The sequence below is a fragment of the Toxorhynchites rutilus genome, chromosome 3, assembly GCF_029784135.1.
Source record: "Toxorhynchites rutilus septentrionalis strain SRP chromosome 3, ASM2978413v1, whole genome shotgun sequence".
Classification (NCBI taxonomy): Eukaryota; Metazoa; Arthropoda; class Insecta; order Diptera; family Culicidae; genus Toxorhynchites; species Toxorhynchites rutilus.
Window position 1 is genome coordinate 62,297,471 of NC_073746.1, and position 25,049 is coordinate 62,322,519.

Consider the following 25,049-nt stretch of genomic DNA (forward strand, 5'->3'; position numbering starts at 1 on the left):
CGGTCAAGATTGGAAGCACTAAAATCAACTTTGTTGAAGATATCTATTCTCCAGACAAAGTTGTTACATATGATAGAACACTCATTTTTATGTCATCATAAATGGGGTAACCAAAACTGTCGATGAAATAAAAAAAAAATGGGTGGGTTATAGCTATGATATAACCGCAAAGTTGACGTGGGACTCAGCTTTGCAATCATTTGTTTGTATTGATTAAATTTATGATTGAATCAAACAATTTCCAAATTCAATCGATTGAGATGAGATTGAATAAATGTCATGTAAGGTCAATTCATGCATTGTGATAGATTATGTTCTTCGTTACAAGTAAAGTTAATGACAGTCCTTTCACGTTTGGTATGATGCCTAGGACAAAATATGTGAACGGAAGAATTGTCAAACATTTATTTTATTTTACATTCTCCTCTGAAGTTTGCGTCTCTCATGTGCATGTACTTCTCGAACCACGAATTTGCTTGATTTGACGAACTTCAGACACCCAGTGCCAGAAATTCAGTGAGCAGAAGATATGAAGGCATATCCTTCAATGCAATCTTGAATAACCGAGCCAAAGCGTCGTGTTCGTACCCGTTTTTGTAATCCGTGTTAGGAAAACATATTTCGGAGTGCGAAAAACATGCGGGTGAGGAAAGTACCCCCTGCTTGCATGAATCCACAACTTCAACTTATACCTTTGATATTATAGAGCCTTTAAACTTTAAAGTTCATTGGCCTCTAATGTCTGCTGACTGACTGATGGCTGATGATGAATTAGAGAGGTTTTAAACATTTGAGTTTATTCGCCTCTAATGTCTGCTAGATTTTCCCAGGTTCCTAAGTTCAGAAGACCGTGTTAAGGGAACATATTCTAGTCCGCACAAAGGCAAGCGAGTACAAAAGTACTCGCAGTTTGCATTAATTTGCAAAACCGATTTCCTCACGCTTCTTGGATTTAAAGTCTGTGTTAGGGAAACACATTTCAGTTGGAACAAAAATACCCCCGACCTGCATGAATTTGCAATGCCAATTTCCCCATACACCTTGGTTCTGAAATATGTGTTGGGGAAACACATTTCGGTCGGAACAAAAAATACCCTCGACTTGCATTAACTTGCAATACCAATTTCCTCACGCTCCATGGATTTGAAGTCTGTGTTAGGGAAACACATTCAGTCGGAACAAAACTACCCCCGACTTTCATGTGTTTGCAATGCCGATTCGGTGAGAACAAAAATCTCCATACCTTCATGTATTTGCAATGCCGATTTCCCCAAGGCTGCTTGGTTATGATGGCTGTGTTGGGGAAACCGTAAATCGGGCCAATCAAAACGAGGTAGTTAGGGCGTTTGGATAACGCTTAACATTTTACAGTTATTCAATTTTGTCTAATGAAAAATAGCATTTGTTTGTCTAATGAAAAATAGCATTCTATTAATTGCGATAGATGCGTAGAAATATTCCCTATCAATTGATGAAAACATCTTTCCGATACAGTAAGAAATGTTCGAATTATAAGTATTCGGAATCTTTCATTTTTTCTTGCATGTTCTGTGTTTATGTTTTCATTTTACCCCCCATATACTGCGGTTAGACGTAGTCCCACGTAAAAAATATTACTTTTTTATCTTTATTGATAGAGATAAACATAGTTCGACAATATTATAGCCCCAGTTAATTAGCTATGTAGAAGTAATCTTTTTTATATCTTAATCGATTTAGCGTTTTGACGTAGGATTACGTCTTTCGGGAACATATTGAGGTACAAATTTAAAATCGAAAATCGAGTACATCGTGAAAATTGAGAAGTAAAAAGTGATTTCCCATATGCTCTACATATACTATCATGTGTTGTTAGTCCAATTAAAATTCGCCTTGGGTTGAATAAACACTCAGAAAGTAAAAATTATAGAAGAAAATTACCTTTTCCATTTCAAATATGTTTTCTCTATATTAAAATAACATGTTTTTACTGATGAGAAAAATTGATTATTGTGCAAATTTTCTGACGTAGGATTACGTCTTTCGGGAACATATTGGGGTACAAATTGAAAATCGAAAAACGAGCACATCGTGAAAATTGTCCAATTTCAAACGCTTATCGCTCAGTCATTTCAGTAATTTCATGATGGATCGATGAAATTTTTGCGTCAATCGATTTCTGCACTCCATAACATTTTTGCATATTGAAGAAAATAATATATGTCATGAAACTAATTATCGAACATTTCCTACCGAAATGTATTCCCTAGCTGAGACATCTAAACCAAGCTGTCTGGGGGAAATCGGCATTGAAAATACATGAAATAGGGGGAACTTTTGTTCCTACCGAAATGTATTCCCTAACTGAGACATCAAAACCAAGCTGCCCGGGGGAAATCGGCGTTGCAAATATATGAAAGTCGGGGGCATTTTTATATTGTAAGTAAGGTGAGTGATGCGATTGATTCAGATAAAATTTAAATTTGGAACTTTAATGTTGGTTGCTTTGTGAAATTTCATATCAAAAACCGAGCGTGTATTGTAAAAAATTAGCACAAGTGTAAGTGTAAAATTGTATATGGTAGCAGTTGTGTTAAAAAATTCAAATTCAATTTATTTCAATTTTCATAAATAAAATGTGTGTTCCCGCTCGAGAACGGGTCGTTTGGTTTAAGCTGTCTGTTTTGTTGTGTTCATTTTCACCCAAGGAAAGTTTATACGGCGAGAAAAATTGTAAACGTAAAGAAATATTACAAAAAGTGATGACTCTACATATAGTATTAGGTATTGTTAGTCCAATTAAAATTCGCATTGGGTTGAATAAATACTCAGAAAGTAAAAATTATAAAACTAAATTACCGATTCCATTTCAAATATGTTTTCTCTATATTAATGTAACATGTTTTTACTGATGAGAAAACTTGATAATTGTGTTCGGTATTGGTAATTATCTTATATTACATTAGTGAGTTTTTTTCTTTATTTCATCCATATATAACACAGGAGGCATCTCGTCTAGGAGCACAGAGGGCGGTTTTCATCATATCTCGTTCTGCTTCGATCTTTTTTATCTGATACGCACCATCCAACGACTGTTTATCATCCTTCTGTCATCATCACTCGGTAAACACTGGTGGAGTGAACAAACAATACCCAAGAACCAAACAAAACGGTCCTTTTCCGGAGGCCACCAAATCATTATCAAAGATTTTAACGATGTAATTCTTCAAACATATCCAAAATCAACAGATATCCTAACGGAATCCTACGTCAACTATGCGGTCATGACTCGGACCCTCCTCCAACCCTCCTGTGACTTTTTATTTCTTAGTTGCATTAGGGTGACCATGAAAAACGGGTTTTTCTGTTTTAACTTTTATATTTCAAATAATACAAATTTCTTTGACAAAAAATTCCCCCGGCCAGAACGGGAATCGAACCCGAGCCCCCGGCATGTTAGGTTTGACGCTAACCACTCGGCCACGGGAGCACCCTCCTCATACCTTAACAACCGTTGATGTTCATCTGGAAAAATAAATTGGACAAACCCAAGATCGAGTAATGACCTTGGAGTATGCTCGAAATGGATATTTATGACATACCATTGAGGTAATTGTCCGGTTATCTAAAGCGTTTTCACATTATCTCTGCGTGAATTATCGCATTTCGAAGTGAACTGATAACCATGGTGGAGGTAGGGAACTTTGGTACAGGATTACATAATTGTTAATTATTATTGTTCTAGAGACAAAGACAGCACTGATCCCAGCGATTAACCACGCATGCCAATTCTACAATGGGTTAATGGTTAACCGAACTATTATTTGATTATCCACAGTTTAACCCATCGTTTAGCGAAGCCCGCGAATCGTATAAAGGTGGGAATTAATCTCGTGTGAAATATCCACGTACCATTTAGCAAAACAAAGAGACAACCGACGGATGGATGAGCTGTTCCTCCAAACAGGCCCATAAACACACCCAATCGGACTTTATTGTGCTTTTTTTTACGCTAATGCACAACAGGTTCCAGTTTCGTATCGGAATTTCCCTTTATTGCATTTTATCGTTTTATTGACACCAAAACGGAAACTGGCGGATTCAGATACTCAAGGGGATAAATTTAAATAGTTTGAATCCGTATTGCGCGCCCAATCCGTCGTCAAACGTTCATTCTCGGCTGCTGAAGGTAATAAGGTCAAATCTGATAACACAAAGATAGAGTTGTGTTTGATTGTTTATGCATTACGGTCAGCATGTTTCCCGTAATATGTGCTTACGAGCAAAAATAAGGGCTCGCTAAAACGCCATCACGGTTATTGTAATGTATGATTATGCTGGTTTGTGCCATAAATCGTTGATGTTTGTTTCTTGTTCGTCTGGAAGCTTTTTTGTATGTTGTGAACCGGCAAACCATTCAACCGGTAACTGTGTACGCGATGTTGAACATGTGAGGATTGGTGAGTTTCTGTTCGGCAAGTGTGGGAGTTAAGCTCAAGTGGAAACGCGAAACAAAATACGCTGTTGAGCCGCGATTCAACCACCAATATAGAAGTCGAGTCAAAAGGTTTGACTTTCGATCGCCTTATAGCGGAAGTGAACGCGAAATCCATACGCTTGGATAACGTTATTCAATCAAGGCGAAACCCTTCGAGCCGATGTGACTGTTCAGTTTTTGACAAAGAACTTCCAATGTCTACAAACAGAAGTATTTTTGTTTTCAATGAATGAATTTTGCAAACATGTTCAGTACAAATATGGATATAATAAAAAAGATCTTACGTTTCAAATCCTTTCCCTCTGGCGGGCAGGGCTTTCGGCTGAGCAGACAATCTACATAGTTGTTCACGAGTCGATTACTCGAAAGTATCGTATCGATGTCCAGGTTGTCATATCTGCAAATAGGCAAAATTAAGAATAGAATGTTGAACGTGTTGAAGCAAAAAAGTTTGCTGAAACGAAATGTATATTAAAAAACTTAACGACATTGCTTTTAAAAATGTCCCAGTCCCAATGAAAGTCAACTCAGTCAAAGTCAAATTCAGAACGCACGTGTACTGTAATTAATCGTCTTGATGAGACATCCGAACGTATTTATTTTGGGCTGGATAATCAAAACATCATCAACCTTATAATACACACAGTATATTAAAACGCGGAAGTTTCAAAACGTAACACCAATCAGCAACAGCAGCAGTAGCAGTCATCTTCAGTCATTATCTTCCGGTGACCTTTTATTCGTTTGGGCACCATACCAAGAAGTTGACTTCTGATGGTACTGTGAACGAAAGGCAATATATATATATATATATATATATATATATATATCGTTGACGCAAAGCCAAAACTGCAAAATTATATTACCCAAGCGTTACAAACCAAGACGAGTGATTGACGCTGAACTTGTTCAAGGTAGTGCATTCGAAGCGCAATTTTGAAACAAGATGAGTATCTGATGGAGCTGAAAGCAGCAGAGGCAAATACGTGATTTTTTCCTTTGTTTTTGTACACTTTGTTCGGACTGAAATTGTGCTAAAATTATCGACGGAGTGCACCCGAAAATTGTTGCTGTATTTGTATTAATTAATGGTCTTTCTCTGAGCTTCTAGAAAGTTCTTCTAGGTTTGAAGTACTAACCATGAGGACCTGTCATATCCAAAACATTTTCAAAACAAAATACTAGGACAAAATTTAACACCTTCATGTTTTTGCAGCGGTCAACGACATTTTGAAAACAAACAGTTCGCAATCGAGGTTCTCATGAGAAGGAGAAACTCACTTAAATTTAGTTCACATCGTTTCGCAGTTTCACCTTCCCATGAGTTCAACTGGCGGTCATTCCGTTAGGTTTAGGTGAAACTGTTATGTGCAGTTTGCCATTGCAAAAGGCTTCAACATTTATCGGTCGAACTTTATTGGAATCTAATTCGTGTTTACTCGACCGAAAAGGTCACCAGCAAAAGGACAAATTATTAATTCAGTTCCACTAATTATTGGTTGAACCATTCCGATGTGCGTTTCCGTTGGGTAATATTACTGAATATGAGTGTTCTTCACTCATTTCATTCAAATTGAAGTCACTCGGATTTGGTCTACACGTAATTTGGCGAAAAAAAAGCTCATATGACTTCCTATTTCAATCAATATTGTAACATAGAACCGTGGGAAAATGTGGAAATCCCATTATTGTTGTCTAGATATTGTTCTCCAGTCTACATGTTGAATCATCGTTACCATTACCAACATACGCCGTGATAATCACCCAGATCATAACAACCGGTGTCTGAGAAAACATCGGTGGAATTCCCTCCTCACAATGCCCAACCAACAAATTGAACTAATTTGTTAACGAGTCTACTCACTCGCGGAACAATCGCCTGCCAACAATCATTGCTACACTCTATATGATGAAATGATTTCTATTACGAATTAAGACACAAATTAATGCTATCACCGATCTGGTCTCTGGATGCGTGAGTGAATCCTATTTGCCCGGATTGAGGGAGGGTTTTCCCCGAGAAAACCATAACACAGAACGTTGATTTGCCACCGCTGAGAACATTATTTATTTCCATGAAATTGATTCCAATGGTTCCACGATGGTGATTGCCGTAATTGATGAGAAGTGGAAAGTATGCACTCTCCATACGATGTTTATTTATCCCTGATTAAATGATGATTCGATGGTGAATGTATTCGCCGGAAAACAAAAATACACCAAGAGTGCTTCGCAGAGATATCGATGTGAATGGCACTCAGAGAGTGATATATTTGGAAAATTACGTGCCAGTTGCATTGTGGTCGGGCGTTGCCATGATATGAAAAAAAAAACAATTCAATACAGTAGCGTCAATAAGTAATGTTGTGGTGTATGAAAGCTATTCGCTATTCCCGTATAAAATCTGAGTTTTAAATGCCACCGAACTATTATTAACTGAAAGAATAATACACTTGATGGGAAAAAGAAATAAATATTATTTTGATAGGCAAAACACATTGATAAAGGAAAGTACCGTTTTGAATCATATTTCTGACGCTAAAGGCATTTGATGCAGAAAACAGGTCTAAACTTTATGCATTGGTATTATTTATTTGATATTTTTAATAAATTAGTTCAATATGCTTTTAAACTTTCCACTTTGGTACCTATTTGATTGAAAACATACGTCAAACACAAACGATAGTGAGTAGTGTTGATAGATTTTTGCCGATTCTGTTATAATTCAAATGTAGTTCTCACATGAAAAGATAGTGAAACCAAGGGATTGCTCTAAAGAAGCAATTGTGATATTAATTTTATAGTTATACCGTTTTGAATCATATTTCGGACACCATCATATTTCGGACACTTTGTTATAATATCTTGAAAAACTTAATGCCCTGATGATATAACTGTGGAATTAATATCACAATTGATTATTTAGATCATCCCCTTGGTTTCACTATCATTTTATATTAGATTTACTTTTAAATTATAACATAGCAGGCAAAAATCTAACAGCACTACTCATTGTTGTTTGTTTTTGACGTTCGCTTAGCGTGAGCAGGTAGAATATAACCGTTTATTATTAGTTCAATTTCTCTCGTGTTTCATCCCTGATCATCATCGTTATCAGTTAACTGTTATTGCGTGGTAAGTGTTTCACAGTTGATTATAAAACATAATGAAGTATATTGTAATTATTCTTCAAAAAATTATAAAATCAAATGTCCGAAATTTGATTCGAATTTTGTTCCTACGATTCATATTTCGGACAATTAAAATTGTTGATACTACAATGTGTGTTTTCAGGTTTATCGTGGATGCGAAGTGTAAATACAACAAGGACACAGTTGAAGACGCTTTGGGTGCCATTCGAGCAGGATCATCTATCCGTACTGCTGCAACCCAAAATCCAAAACCCAAAGGAAATTCTCAGAATCAGTGTTGGCCAACATGCAAAGCGGGTGTGGGCGGATGGGAGCGGATGGATGAGAGCGCATTTGAGATATATAAATATATACATACATACTTGTAATATTGTAACTAATATCAATAAACATCATAGTAATAGAATAAATTTTTTGAGGGACGAACGAAACAGATGAAAATCAAAACAGGCTCAGCTGCGGGACCCCGGTCAGGAAGGTCGAAAAAATCGAATTATTTTTTTTTGTTGCATTTTTGGGAAGCTTTGTTAATGCCCTCAGATATTTTGTCCTAAAACGATTTTTCGATATTCGATTTCGTTGGAATGTTACAGTCAAAAGTATGAGATCACCTTAAGGGATATAGTATTGTTATACGAATTTTTGAACACGTTTTTCTCAAAACCATGTTTTTTCAGCTGGTGGTAGCGATATCTCAGGAATTAATCGACCGATTTGGCCATTTTGGAATTTTTTTTGACTTTTCAAAAACCCCTATGTAACGCTTTAGGTGTTGTCCTGAAGTTTCAAAATATTCTTAGTTATTCGTTCTGCGACACGCCGATTATTCGTTCACTCAAAAAATGGAAAAATATCTTCAAATATACCTTAAACAATAACCAAAATACCCGAACACTTCGTTTCTCTCATGTTTGATCATTTTATTGCATTAGTAATTGTACAGAAATACAAGTTCAGCTCAAAAACACAAGAAACCGTTATGCAAACAGAGTGTCCGAAATTTGATTATTATTCGCTTCAATTGAAAAACATTTTTATTCAATAATTGTTGATGTTTTTAATCAAATTGGCACCAAAGTAGAAAGTTTAAAAGCTTTCAAAGCTAATTTAGTAAAAATATCAATCAAATAGTACTTGTGCATAAAGTTTAGATCTGTTTTCTGCATCAAATGCCTTAAGCGTCCGAAATATGATTCAGAACGGTATGGGAAAAAAGTTATTTCGCTAGATAACGAGGTAACTGTTGTATCCCTAGTTTCACAACTGGCTTGAAATCCGCAATTGTGTATATAGTTTTCTTGTATATTATAAATGCTATAGCAAATATTTTTATATATAAAAGAGAGTTTTCCCACGTACGTATATCTCATCATCACGGGGGAACGGCTGATCAGATCTACGTCGTCCATATATTTTGTGAGTTTGTCTTCACCCAAAGTAGAATGATAGAGTACTTTGGAAAATGATTGAGATGATTAGAAAAATTCGAAAAAGTTGACTATGCATATCTTTATATATAGGGTTAGGGAAAAAGACCGCCTTCGTTGCAGTTTTACCTCGCAGGTAGTAAAAACGTAAAATATGGCGAATTTCTTGCTTGGTGGACTCCATCTTTGATGCGCTATAAATTGAGACTGAAAAGGACAATCACAATACTGTCGACACTTGTAGTACAGATTGTCGTCTTTAAATAGCCGTATAGTATGACCCGATGCGATAAGTACAACACAATATATTTTTCAGTGTTGCCATATATTGACAATATACGACATTCCTTTTTCCCCAACCCAATATAAGAAGGATATTTGAAATAGAAAGGGAAAATTCGAAAATAAGAGGTTAGCATGTATGTATGTTTCGCTGTGAAAATCATCATTTAGATAAATTTTAGAGATCTGAACGATAACATACAAACTCCCTTGAAGTATATTCGTTATTTTTGCCAACCAAAATATTGGCTAGAAATACATTATATGGCAGAACAACGTTTGCCGGGTCAGCTAGTTTATTATAAAAACCATGTACCAAACACGAATTATCTCTTTTTCACCGACACAGCATCGTTGTAAATAGAAGAAACCTAATTTGTTACTTACATATTACTCATTCCATGAGGTTAGGCACCAGAGAACTAAATTTTAAATCTAGTTTTAGGAGAAAATTGAAAACGTTATTTGAATGAGCAATAGTTATATCATAATTTTTTTTTTTTTTTTTGGTAACAAATTTAATTTTTATGCACCAACCTTTGAGAGAGGCGAGTTTAAAAAACTACATAATTGTATTTAAAATATTTTAGGTTTTCACTTCATGAGATATCTCTGCACATGCTTAACCTAACTTTAATGTCTATATACCATTGAATGGGTGATTAAACACTTGCTTGAAGAGCCGTGGGTAGACCTAGGTTTCATTTTGTAATTTATGAGAAACAAGCATATGAAAAACGGGTATTTTGAAGCATTGTCACGTCACAAAAAAAGCATTTTTTTTAGTTTATCAGATGAACATAAGTTCAAACATTTTTATACTTGGTTTTCTCGGAGCAAACAATGAGAGTCAACAACCCACACAATTTGGATGGGATCGGTCCACAAATAGAGGAGTAAATGTGTTGCATCTAAAGGGTCTGACTAGGTAAAGAAGTAGAAAGAACCCCCAAACCAAATCACCAGCTCTTTAGAAAATATTGTATAGGGTAATAATTAAGAAATTGTGACCATTTCTTTAATCCCTATGTGGTTCACCATACAATCTATGGTGAAAAACTTTTTTTTCAATTTTTGCAAGCCATTTTCAATAGCTTCGAGATAAAAATTTGAAAAAAGTTGATGGATCTGAATCTAGGGGTACGGACGGGATCTTGATATAGGACTGTAATTGTGTCTAGTAATCGCATTGCAATTACAATAATCTCTACAGTCAACAAATGGACCGTTTAATGCTAGCGGTTGACCAGAAACGTCCAGAATTGATCAACAGAGGAGGTGTTGTGTTCCATCAGGACAACGCGAGGCCACACAACTCCGGTAGCTTGATTAGGATGTTTTAATGCATCCACCGTATAGTCCGGACCTGGCACCAAGCGATTATCACATTTTTCTCGCATTGTAAAACTTCCTGAGTAATAATAAATTGGGATCAAGAGATTGTAAAAAATCTATTGCTAGGGTTTTTCTCCAATAAGGACCAAGACTTCTGTGAGAGTATTATGAAGGTACCTTTTGAATGGCGAATTCCCAACAAAACGGTGCATATTTGACCAAATCGGACAATACGAAGCATATCAAAAAAGATTTTCAATTTCGTGGAGGCGATCTGGCGTAGAGGTAACATCCATGCCTCTCACGATAAAGATCACGAGTGCAATTCTCACTCCCGACATTCTTCCAAAAATGGAAGTAAGAGTGACGAACCAGCCAAAATGAGTTTGAAAGTCACTATAATACAGATAAAAAAAAAGTTCAATTTCGTCCAAAAATAATGGATTACTTTTTTCCCAACCTCATATGTCACAATAACGATTTTGAGTAATGTGCATTTGAAATATCTTAATGATTTTTCGTAAAGTGCATGATAGTATACAACGAATATTTCCGATGGTACAGATTTTTGGAAGAAAAGGTACAGATGAGAAAGATTTTTAGCCCTTAAAGTACAGATGAAAATATGGCAACACTAGTCATATGTCAAAAAATACTAAAAGTGTATCTGACTATGGTGTAAAAATATTATCAAGATTTTTATTCATCAAAAATTTAAGCGCTAAAAAACTTGAAATATTTCATTCGTTTCTAGGAGATTTAGAGATTCAGTACCACTCTAATTCGTATTGAAAAGTTTTTCTAGGCATTTTCTAATTATGAGTGATTTTTTTCAAAATTTTAACAGTGTTGCTCGGTACAAAAAAAAAATATATATATATATATACATATATATATATATATATGTGCTCCTGTGGCCGAGTGGTTAGCGTCATAACTAACATGCCGGGTGTTCGGGTTCGATTCCCGTTCTGGTCGGGGGAATTTTTCGTCAAAGAAATTTCCTCCGACTTGCACTGTGATCACGCGTATTCTAGAGCTTGCCACTCAGAATGCATTGCAAGGCGTGTTATTTGGCATAGAAATCTCAACTAAGTACTAATAAAAATGACGCAAGTAATACTACGTTGAGACGGTGAAGTTCCTCTAGGAACGTTAGTGCCATTGAAGAAGAAGAAGAAGAAGAAGAATCTATACTGTTCGGTATCATTTGATATGGAGACGAATTCAAGAATGAAAATAGTAATCAATTAAAACCAAATCATTTGAAATATTTATTTTTTTTTGCTAATGTGCATTGAGATTCATTAATAATATACACTCAATAACAAAAATAGAGGAAAAGAGTGCGAAGTCGAAATTTTAGGTGATTTTTGAAATGCTGTAACATTGTGAAAAATCAACGCATGAAGATTGGATGCACATTATTTTGAAACTTCAACTTTCAACTTGAAACAACAAGCTTCCGGGACCATTTACTGAAACATTTTTATCTTTATGTGTAGATATGGTGGACGAACATATCGAGAAGAAATGAAAAATCGATTTCTTCCTGCCGACTTTTTGTAGACACATTTTTTTTTGCTAACCACTCAATACCAAATCCAATCAACCCTATAAAACAGCTTTAATTTGATTGCCAAAACATTACTGTAGAACCTTTCTATACAGTGATATTTTTCTTTGAATGAAAAATTGCCCCTTCATGTTTAATGATGAATTATTCAATAAACAACCATCGCACCGCAAATCGAAAGGCAGTTTTGAAAACTCCAATAAATTCTGCCCAAGGAAAATTTGTTACTTTGACGAAAAAATTTTTAAATTATTTGCATGGATTTCAAAAAAGTGCCAAAAACAGGATTTTTACAGTGCTTTACTAAAACCACTGTAACTCTGCAATTAATATTTTTAGCCTAGTGTATTCCCTAAACATCTGTGAACGTTTCATGTCGATACGTTCAGCCGTTTTTTCTAGCCGATTTTTTCAAAATTTGGAGTAAATTAGAGGAGCATCTAATCGCAAATCGCATCAGAAATACAAAATCCTACGCGACTCTCAGAATAAATGATTCGTAACTTTCGTCTTCATGAGTTTATGGGTGAAGAGTGCGTGTATGTGTGGAAATGCGTAATGTACGTTATATCGAAGATTCCCTGTATTAATAATTCAGGTTTCTTTCTACCGCTACAACGCTTCTAACCCGTTCAGTTCAGTTCAGTTCAAATACCAAACGGTTTTCCTATGCTCAGAACCATTTCTGTTTGAAGTATTGAATCAGTTGACTGTACGGATTTCTGAACAGCTACAAAAATTCATTTAAAAAATAATTGCCCTCAAAGTCCTACGTCAACATTCCGTCGGTGCATCTAGGCTCAGACCTTTCTACTTAAAAAAAAACCCCGATTTCATGTACTCTTGGATGTCCATGAGCGATTTTGCGGTTTTCAAAAAACTCAAACTTTCAAGTCTATGCGAAACTAGTAAATAAAGTCCGATTGAGCTAAAATTTTGCATGTGGCATTTTTTCATTAAAAAAAAATTCAGGAAGTCATGTTCGAAAATTCGAAGGCCACCTTTTTCCACATAATCATTGGCACTCTAATGTATACATAATGTATACACAATTTTAGTTGCAAACCAATTCAATGCCAAATCAGCCGGCCGCTGACTCGACCCTCTCCGACTTTTTTGGTACTTATGATGGAAACTACATAAAATCACAATTTTTATTATAGTATAACCAATTTAAATAACGACTGATTAAAAAAAACGTATAAAAAATCATTTGTCTATCTTTTAAAAAAATCAAAATCCAGATGTCTGATCAAAATATAAAAAAGTTGTTGGAAATTAAAGAACTATTTAGAAAAAATAACATTTCAGATTCACTGTTCAAAATCTTACTCGAAAAATGAATTTATTATTGAAAACCTTTACATCTTTACATTTACGACATTGAGCCTTTACATCTCAAAACAATTCCTCTTCGATATTTTTTGTATATTGACGTAGGACTACGTCTAACCGGAGTATATGGGGGATAAAATGAAAACATAAACACAGAACATGCAGGAAAAAATTAAAAATTCCGAACGCTTATAACTCGAACATTTCTTACTGGATCTGAAAGATGTTTTCATCAATTCAAATTCATCAAATTCATCAAAAGGGAATATTTCTACGCTTCTATTTCAATTATTAAAATGTTGTTTTTCATTAGACAAACAATCGAATAACTGTAAAATGTTAAGCGTTATCTAAACGCCCTAACTGCCTCGTTTTGATTGGCCCGATTTACGGATTCCCCAACACAGCCATCAAAACCAAGCAGCATTGGGGAAATCTGCATTCCAAATGTAGGGTCGGGGAAAAAGAAATGTCGTATTTCTGATCTAAATTTGACGCTTTATTTAACATACTTAAAATTATCCAATTGAGAGCAAATATGCGCCGTTTTGTTCTCAAACTTGTTGCCATTTAGAAGACAACTTCATTATCCCCCCCTTATGAAGCCCCCCTCCTTATTTGCAAAAAACTCAGACAGCCAGTTTTCGCAAGCCTCTTTTGAGGCCAACTTAGTATCACCAAGAGCGTTTTGCATGGACCGGAAGAGATGATAACCACTTGGAGCCAGGTCCAGACTATACGGTGGGTGCAATAGGACATCCAATCCGAGCTCCCGTAGCTTCTGGCGGGTCATCAAAGATGTGTGAGGCCGAGCGTTGTCCTGGTGGAAAACAACACCATTCCTATTGATCATTTTTGGCCGCTTCTGGTCAATCGCCTGTTTCAAACGGTCAAGCTGCTCACAGTAGAGAACCGAGTTGAGGGTCTGGCCATAGTTGAGCAGCTCATAGTGGAAGATTCTCTTTCAATCCCACCAAACACACAGCAAAACCTTCCTGGCCGTCAATCCGGGCTTGGCGATGGTTTGGGCCGGCTCACCGCGCTTCGACCACGACTTTTTTCGATTTAGGTTGTCGTACGGTATCCACTTTTTATCACCAGTCACCATCTTCTACAAAAATGGGTCGAGTTCGTTCCGTTTCAGCAGTGCATCGCAGGCGTTGGTTCGGTCTAAAAGATTTTTTTTGCGTCAACTCGTGTGGCACCCATACATCCAGCTTTTTTTGGAATCCAATCTACTGCAAATGGTTCCAAACGATTTTATGGTCTATATCCAGTTCCTGGCCAATCGAGCGAGTGCTCACATGCCGGTCTACTTGGGTGATTTCAACGATTTTATCGGTTTCCACAACGATTGGCCTATCAGTACGGGGTGTATCTTCGACAGCCACTACACCAGAACGAAATCGATCAAATCAACGCTGTCCTGTGCGAATCGTTACAGTATCGGGTCCATAAACCACGCGATTTTTTTCGGCCGCCTTCGTTGCAGTTTTATTTCGCAGGTACTAAAAACGTAAAATATGGCGAATTTCTTGCTTGGTGGACTCCATCTTTGACGCGCTATAAATTGAGACTGAAAAGGACAATCACAACACTGTCAAAACGACACTTGTAGCACAGATTGTCGTCTTTAAATAGCCGTATATTATGATCCGATGCGATAAGTACAACACAAGATATGTTTAAGTGTTGCCATATATTGACAATATACCGCATTTCTTTTTCCCCAACCCAATACATGAAAGTATGGGAGCTTTTGTTCCCATGTTGTTTCCTAACACAAACTTCAAAACCAAGCAGCGGTGGAGAAACCGTATTGCAAATACATGTAAAGCGGGGGCATTTTTGTTCCGACTAAAATGTGTTTCCCTAACACAGACTTCTAATCCATGGAGCGTGGGGAAATTGGCATTGCAAATACATGCAAGTCGGGGGTATTTTTGTTTCGACTGAAATGTGTTTTCCTAACACAGACTTCAAATCCATGGAGCGTAGGGAAATTGGCATTGCAAATACATGTAGGTCGGAGACATTTTTGTTCCGACTGGAATTTGTTTCCCCAACACAGACTTCAGAACCAAGGTGTTTGAGGCAATCGGCATTGCAAATACATGCAAGTCGGGGGCATGTTTGTTCTGACTGAAATGTGTTTGCCTAACACAGACTTCAAACCCAAGATGTCTGGGGAAATCGGCTTTGCAAGTAAATGACTAGAATATGTTTCCTTAACACGGTCTCCTAAACTTAGGAACCCGGTTATTCAAGATTGCATTGAAGGATATGCTTTCATATCTTCTGTTCACTGAATTTCTGCGCATACAATTTGATGATTGAGCAAAATGTTGATAACCACTGAGTGCTAACTGAGTGCTTGAAGTTCATCAAATCGTACATTACGTACATTTAAGAGATGCAAACTTCAGAGGGAAATGTAAAATAAAATAATCGTTTGATAATTTTTCCGTTCACATATTTTGCCCTAGGCATCATACCAAACGTAGAAGGACTGTCATTAAATTTACTTGTAACGAAGAGTATAATCTATCACAATGCATGAATTGATCTTACATAGCATTATACAATCTTTTTACTCAATACAAACAAATGATTGCTAAGTTAGTCCCACGTCAACTATGCGGTTATATCATAGATATAACCCACCCATTTTTTGTACTGGAAAACTCTTCCAATTTAACAAATTTTGACACACATTGGTGCCATGTTAAACTCACCAAATTGGAGATGTGAGTTTTTGAAAGTTTATTCAATTTCGATACATTGTGCAATCGCTACTATTTAAGAAGAGTAACATAAAAAAAGAATATGTATGCGGTTCTACATAACAACCATATATAACGTTGTATCCTAGAACTAGCCGTTCTCGAAATAATATTTTCTATCCAATAAATAATGCAAAGCGCAGCAAATAAAGGGTGTGTCACATCAAATTGCATCACGGAAAAAACGCTGTAGAAATTCGCCCAGTAGTCCGATCCTTTTGAAAATTTTAGACAGTAAAATAAAGACTATTAAACAACTTTTGGCATTTTCTTTTTATTCATACTTCGAGCCCAAGCCCGTATGCTCGCACCTTCCTCTTTACCCCGTCCATAAGGTTCTGTACAACGTCAGGTTGTAGTTTATTTTGAACAGAAATTCATTTTCTCTTGAAGTCCTCCTCCGATTTGACAACTTTTGGGTTCTTCTGGAGGGCCTGCTTCATAATCGCCCAATATTTCTCTATTGGGCGAAGCTCCGGCGCGTTGGGCGGGTTCATTTCCTTTGGCACGAAGGTGACCCCGTTGGCTTCGTACAACTCCAACACGTCCTTTGAATAGTGGCACGAAGCGAGATCCGGCCAGAAGATGGTCGGGCCCTCGTGCTGCTTCAATAGTGGTTGTTTACGCGTTCCATATTTTATGGACAGACTGCTGCTATAAATTCTTGCTCATCTAGCTCTAGCATCTAGCTTTAGCATCTAGCTCTATTCGTTTACCACAATACGCGCATCAGCCGATCTGTTACTGCTCTTCCGGTTCATTGCCACTTAAATCTCGATCACAGCAGCCTATATAAAGCTTGAGCAGATAGCAGCAGGTCTCTTATTTCCCAATAAAGTGTCGACAAGTAACACCGGTCATTCGTTCGCATTCTAAATAAATTTGTCGGCGTCAAGAACAATTTTCCGTATTATCGTGAACATTAAAAGCACATTAAAAAACCGGATACTTCGAACTCTGGCGGAAAATTGTTCTTGCGCATTCGCGATTCGGTGTCAAAGTGATAGGAAAATTAGTGATATTCTGACGGGAAATAATTCTCGTGCCCAAAAACGGGCAAAAGTGATTGAACTCTGTGAAACGTTGTGCAAAGAAATTTTGTGACATTAACTGGACAACGGCCAATAGCCAATATTCTGAACAGAATAAAGAAGACAAAAGTGATCCAAAATCCGTGTGATAAAAAAAATCTGTTAAGTGGCGCCAAGTCGCATTTCTCAAGTGGTATTGCTGATTGCTATTGTCCGATGGATGCTGTATTGTTCGAGAGATCCATTGTACCTGGTGGCGTTATCTGGTTTGAGTAGCGTGGCTTGGGCATACCGAGTGGCGTGGCTTGGATTAGTCATCGAAGATTGTAAGTACAATTTGCATGCTGCATGTGAGCTGAGCTTCTAGAAAGGCCAAATCGAGCGTTATTCCTGAGTCGCAGATATTTTCGTATTTTTGCTTGATCGATTGAAAAAAAAAATATCGGAATTTTGATAAGCACGTGTGGATCGCGAGGTTCGATTAACTATTCTGCGGCTACCGTCGAGCACAATGGCTACGGAGCTTAAGAAGCTGGAAAAACGTGAACGTTTTCTGCGAGACTCGCTAAATAATTTGGAACATCTAGTGCAAACTTATCAAGAAGATAGAGATATTTATATGCTTGAAGGTTGGAGAGAACGTTTAGAAGGCATTTTTTCAGAATTTATGGATGCCAGATTGCAATTGGAATGCTCTGATGAGTTTCAAGCCAGGTTGAAAGAAAGTTTTGACGCTTCCGCTTTAGATCAAATGCAGCAAGTAGAAGGAGAAATTGATCCGATGTGCATTGAACATGTGAACCAGGATTCACGTGCAGAATTTGAGCTGATTTACTTGAGAATAAAGGGTTTTATCACTAACAAATTGCGATCGCATGGTACTAACCCCTCACCTGCAGTGCAATCGATTCCTGCTCATACTTCCACAGCTAGAGTAAAACTGCCTGAAATCAAATTGCCTCTATTCGACGGATCGATCAAGGAGTGGCCATCGTTTCGTGATACATTTCTGTCCCTGATCGACTCAAACCCCATGCTTAGTCAGGTAGATAAATTCTCCTATTTGGTAGCATCTCTTTGTAAAGATGCGAAGCGTGTGATTGATGTGATAGAGATAACAGCAGACAATTATTCGGTTGCATGGGATCTGCTCGATAGGCGATATGAGAATAAATACCTTCTCGTTAAGTCATACGTCGAAGCACTCTTTGCTATTGATGGTATGAAAAGGGAATGTGTGGAATCCCTTAATCGGTTAATCGACGATTTTGAGCGTAATTTGAAAATGCTGCAAAAGGCGGGGGAAAATCCTGAAAACTGGAGCACGATGCTAGTGTTCATGATGAGTTCGCGCCTCGATCAAACAACCTTGCGTCTTTGGGAGACCCACCGTAAATCGACAAATGTTCCAACCAACACTGAACTTGTTGAATTCCTTCGCTCACACGGACTCGTCTTGCAGTCTTTAGCTGGATCTAGATCCCGATCGCAAGATTTTTCTCGCTCCTCCCCTTCACAGCGTATAAACTACCAAGCACCGAAGCTAACCACAAATCATTCAGCCATTGTTCCTAAAAGTTCGTGTCCATTTTGTAAAAAACCTGCACATTCACCATATCAGTGTGAACACTTTCGAAAGCTAACTCCAATACAACGATTCGATGAAGCGAAATCTAAAAAGCTTTGCATAAATTGTCTTGGATCGTCGTCGCATATCGCTAATAATTGCTCCGGTGGAACATGTCGTGTATGCCACCAAAAACACCATACGATGCTGCATCGTCCGTCCGCCCCGATGAATACTAATAAATCCATCCAATCTGAACCATCGTCGTCGTCCTCGTCATCATCCGCGGGTTCGCAGCATGAGTCGTCATCTGTTCCGAATAACCAATTGCAAAGCGTACAATCTACCCAACAGGGTCAGCCGATTGCTAATCCAAAGCCAACGGTCACTGCCCCTTCGACTAGCCACTTTTCGTCGCCTACCAATCAAATATGTCGCTTAGTTCCTGCCACTGTTTTGCTTTCTACTGCACTTGTTAAAGTTTATGATTCAACAACAAATTTCGTTTGGGCTCGAGCGCTCTTGGATTCCGGTTCTGAGCTGAATTTTGTTTCGGAACGTCTGGTGCAAACGCTGCAACTAAAACGTACCAGAGAATTCATACCTATTAGCGGAGTAGGGCTGTCATCTACTACTTCAAAATACTCTACCATTATTCGCGTTCAATCCCAACGTGCTGATTTTGAGAACAACTGGAAATTTCACGTGCTGTCCAAGATTACAATGCAGTTGCCTAATAAACTAGTTGATATCAACGACTTTACATTGCCTTCCGATGCTACGTTAGCCGATCCTTCGTTCAACAAACCGGGACATATCGACCTAATACTTGGCGTGCAAGTTTTCTATGAGCTTTTGCGTGATGGTCAGATTAAAATCGGTGCCGATGGACCCATTTTGCAAAACACCGCTTTGGGATGGGTGGTATCAGGAAAAGTGAAGGATGAGAAACAACGAACTGCTGTCGCCAATGTAGCTAATGTAGTACTAGAAGCCTCAATCGAAAATCTACTTACGCGATTCTGGGAAACTGAGTCGTGTCATATCAAGAGCACTCAATCATTGGAAGAAAAGGAGTGTGAGGATCATTTCGCTAAAACGGTTAAACGGGACTCATCCGGTCGTTTCGTTGTCGCACTTCCCAAGAAAGATGCATTGGTTTCGCAGCTTGGAAATTCCAGAGATATTGCTGATCGTCGATTCTGCTCATTAGAACGTCGTTTAAATTCGAACCCTCAGCTGAAGGAAGCATATTCTGCTTTCATTCACGAGTACGTTAACCTGGGCCATATGAAACTGGTCGATGATGATGCGTCTACTAACTCGCTTGTTCCAACCTATTACCTTCCACATCATTGTGTTGTGAGGCCCGACAGTATCACCACCAAACTTCGTGTTGTCTTCGACGCATCATGCACCACGGATTCTGGAATATCCCTTAATGATGCGCTACTAGTGGGACCGGTTGTTCAAGACGACCTTCTCTCAATCCTATTGAGATTCAGGATACCGCAGTTTGCCATTACTGCCGACATCGAAAAGATGTACAGGCAAATATTAGTTCAAGAGTCTGATCAACCCCTACAGAGAATTAGATGGAGAGACACACCTTCGGAACCCATTAAAAGCTATCAGCTTACAACCGTAACATACGGCACATCTGCAGCTCCATATCTCGCAACAAAATGCCTCCAGAAGCTTTCCGAAGATAACACCACAACCTATCCTCTCGCATCGGTCGCCGTTGGTCGCGATTTTTATATGGACGACTTGCTTACAGGAGCCGATACTGTCGAAGAAGGACGACAACTCTGCAGGGAATTGCTCGATCTCACTAATTCTGCCGGGTTTTCGCTTCGCAAGTGGACATCAAACAATCCAGAAAATCTCACTGACGTACCGGATCAACTGAAGGATGAGCGCACTTTGTTGAAAATCGATGCTTCTACTTCCCCTATAAAAACCCTTGGTCTTCAGTGGGATATTGTCGCTGACGAGTTCAGATTCGAAGCTCCAACGCATAGTGATCAGCTACCAATTACAAAACGAATTGTCTATTCGGACATCGCACGCTTATTTGACCCACTTGGGCTAGTAGGTCCAGTGGTAGTGCAGGCCAAGTTGTTACTGCAAAGGTTGTGGTATGAGAATTATGACTGGGATATAGGGTTACCGGAAGCTCTGCAGCACCAATGGATGAAGTTTAGAGAGAGTCTTCAAAATTTGACCAACCTGTCTGTTCCTAGATGGGCGAAAGCTATATCCAGACCTATCAATCTAGAAATTCACGGTTTCTCTGATGCATCGGAGAGAGCGTACGGAGCATGCATTTACGTTCGCGCTATGTCATCTGATGGTGAAATAAAAACCAACCTTCTGATTGCGAAATCAAAGATCGCGCCAAAAGGAAAAAACAAGAAAAACGGAACAGTCTGTCTCCCTCGACTAGAACTTTGTGCCACCTTGTTATTAAGCCATCTCTTCGAAAAGGTTGAAAAAAGTATAAAACTTCAAACCAAAAATTTTTTCTGGACAGATTCAGAAATTTGTCTACACTGGTTCGCATCGAACCCATCTCGATGGAAAACGTTCGTTGCCAACAGATGTTCAGAAATCCAACAGATAACGGCAGGTGGAATTTGGTCTCATGTGCCTGGATCGGAAAACCCAGCAGATGTAATTTCTAGAGGGATGACCTCTGCTCAACTACAGCAGTTTTCCACGTGGTGGAATGGTCCCACCTGGCTTTCGCAAACGTCTCGGTTTTGGCCATCACTTGGACGTCAAACCGAGAAGAAATTCGGTTCCGACGAGTTGGAAGAACGAACTGTTGTCCTTACTGCTCATATAACTCCCTCGAATGAGCTGTTCTCAAAATATTCGTCGTTTATGAAACTGGTACGTGTTGTTGCTTGGTTACTTCGATACTGCCACAATGCCAGCAGTACTAAAGAAAATAAAAAACGGAGAATTGGGTGCTTGTCAACTATGGAAATAAACACCGCGACCCAAGTAGTAGTGAAGCTAGCCCAAATGGAACGTTTCGCTAACGATATCGCAGAACTTCATCGGTGCAAACAAGTAAAATCCAATTCGCGCCTGAAAGCGTTATTCCCGATATTGGTAGATGGCATACTGCGCGTCGGTGGCCGGCTACGACATGCTCCAGTAAGCTACAATCAACGCCATCCGATTATTCTGCCGGATAAACATCCGCTGACGAACCTAATTATGATTCATTATCATCACAAATTGCTGCATGCTGGTCCACAGCTAATGATTGCTGTGGTGCGAGAAAGGTTTTGGCCTCTTCGAATCAGAAATATTGCTCGCAGGGTAGTCCATTCTTGCGTCAGCTGTTTCCGCTGTAAACCAAAGGTCTTGGAGCAACTAATGGGCGAATTACCTCAAGAACGTGTCACACCTACATTTCCGTTCCTGCGAACTGGTGTGGATTATTGTGGTCCCTTTTACTTTCGTCCTGCCAAACGAGCTGCAGCAGTCAAATGTTATGTTGCTGTGTTTGTATGTCTCGTGACAAAGGCACTGCATCTTGAATTTGTCACAGATCTCACTTCTGATGCCTTCATCGCCGCTCTTAAGCGATTTGTGTCGCGCAGAGGCATACCTGAGCTCATCGAATGCGATAATGGGCTAAATTTTCAAGGCGCACAAAGACAACTTGAAGAGCTTGCTCGTTTATTTCGCTCGCAGCATCATCAGAAATTGGTAGCTCGCCACTTTGAAGACGACAACATAACCTTCAAATTTATACCGCCACGGTCCCCGAATTTTGGCGGACTCTGGGAGGCAGCAGTCAAATCGCTCAAGAAGCATCTGCGCTGTACATTGGGAAATGTCATCCTGTATCACGACGAATTTGTGACTTTACTTACTCAAATTGAATCATGTCTCAATTCTCGCCCCCTGACACAGCTAAGCTCAGATCCAAATGACCTGGAAGTGCTCACTCCCGGGCACTTTCTGGTCCATCGTTCATTAAAGGCCATCCCGGAACCCAGTATGGATGGGGTTTCATTCAACCGGCTAAACCGCTGGCAGCAGACCCAAGAATACGTTCGAAAAATTTGGAAACAATGGCAATCCGAATATCTATCTGGGCTACAACCTCGCACACGTTGGACTGTTGAGCGTGACAACATCAAGATCGGCACAATGGTCCTTTTAAAGGAAGACAACCAACCCCCGCTGAAGTGGAAAGTAGGACGAATTACGGAGATCTTCAAGGGCAACGACAACCACATCCGCGTCGTGACCGTGAGGACATCCCAAGGAGAGTACCGCCGTTCAATCAGCAAGATCTGTGTACTACCGGTTCAACAGTCTGATCATCCTGACAGCACTGAAGCTGCTGGTCTACAAGGAGGGAACTGAAACCCTTCCACCAATCGCAGTATCACACTGCGCATCAATGGGAGGTCATGAGACCTCCCATCCATGTAAGCCATATTTTTTCATTGAATTTCAAAAAATCTCATTTATGTTTCATCCTCCAACGCTACGCGGCAATGACGTCTGCTCCAACCCACAACCACGAGCAATCCATCAACAAGGGAGATGGCATCATGCGACGAATCAATCCAGCCACAAATTGAAGGAAGTCGAATTATATTGATCATCCTCTCACCCTACGTTTAGCGCATTATCAGCTCATGCACAAGTACGCTCAGTACTTGATGCCAACGATCATCGCCCGCTAAGGGCCCGTGGAGGCCGGTTGCCTCCGCTCCGGTTAAGTCTATTCATTTTTTCTCATTTATTGTTTGAAAAAGCCGTTTAATTTGTATTCCAGAGAAAAGGACTCCCGTGGAGGCCGGTTGCTTCCGCTCCAGGAAACCCATTTGACGAGGACGTAGAATGAGAAGAGATCGATACGAGGGAAGGATGAATCCACAGCACCACCCATTCAGGATTGAGCAGCTAGCTAGAAGAAGTACTAATCCGTTTGACCATGGCAGCCGAGAGATCACATGGTCGGAGAAGACGAACTTACGCATCGCCCGAAGAAGCACGTGGTGTAGACGATCAAAGCCGAAGCAGAAGTAAACAACGTACCGAACCAAACGAGCGGAGAGACAGACGCAAATGCAAATATCCAATAGTTTTTAAGAGACCGTTTATAGCTGATCCCATTGAAATAAGCTGAATTCATAAGCCTTTGTTGAAGATCCATTCCAATAGTTACTAGTGATCAAGATTAGTAGGAGATAGTTTTGTTAAAAAGACACCTTTTTAACGGTGGCCGGCATGTTTACGCGTTCCATATTTTATGGACAGACTGCTGCTATAAATTCTTGCTCATCTAGCTCTAGCATCTAGCTTTAGCATCTAGCTCTATTCGTTTACCACAATACGCGCATCAGCCGATCTGTTACTGCTCTTCCGGTTCATTGCCACTTAAATCTCGATCACAGCAGCCTATATAAAGCTTGAGCAGATAGCAGCAGGTCTCTTATTTCCCAATAAAGTGTCGACAAGTAACACCGGTCATTCGTTCGCATTCTAAATAAATTTGTCGGCGTCAAGAACAATTTTCCGTATTATCGTGAACAGTGGTAGTAAGCGCTTCTGTAGGCACTCCTTAAGGTAAACCTGCTCGTTTGCCGTGCCGGTCATCACGAAGGGGGCGCTTCGCTTTCCGCAAGAGCAGATCGCTTGCCACACCATGTATTTTTTGGCAAACTTGGATAGTTTCTGCTTGCGAATCTCCTCCGGAACGCTGAATTTGTCCTCTGCGGAGAAGAACAACAGGCCCGGCAGCTGACGAAAGTCCGCTTTGACGTAGGTTTCGTCGTTCATTACCAGGCAATGCGGCTTCGTCAGCATTTCGGTGTACAGCTTCCGGGCTCGCGTCTTCCCCACCATGTTTTGCCTTTCGTCGCGGTTAGGAGCCTTCTGAACCTTGTATGTACGCAGGCCCTCCCGCTGCTTGGTCCGCTGGACGAATGAACTTGACAAATTCAGCTTATTGGCGACATCCCGGACCGAACTTCTCGGATCACGTCTAAACTGCTTAACTACGCGCTTGTGATCTTTTTCACTGACGGAGCATCCATTTTTGCC

The 25,049-nt window shown here is 39.2% G+C and overlaps 1 protein-coding gene across 10 annotated transcripts in view; it reads right to left on the reverse strand.

Moving 5' to 3' along the window:
- LOC129780515 (uncharacterized) overlaps nucleotides 1–25,049 on the reverse strand; it is a 90,282-nt gene that overhangs the window by 43,314 nt on the left and 21,919 nt on the right. For all 10 annotated transcript variants that reach the window (XM_055788839.1, XM_055788835.1, XM_055788834.1 and 7 more), the window contains exon 3: nucleotides 4,762–4,874. In XM_055788839.1, coding sequence (XP_055644814.1) covers nucleotides 4,762–4,874 — 113 coding nt within the window. The remainder of the gene's footprint in view (nucleotides 1–4,761; nucleotides 4,875–25,049) is intronic.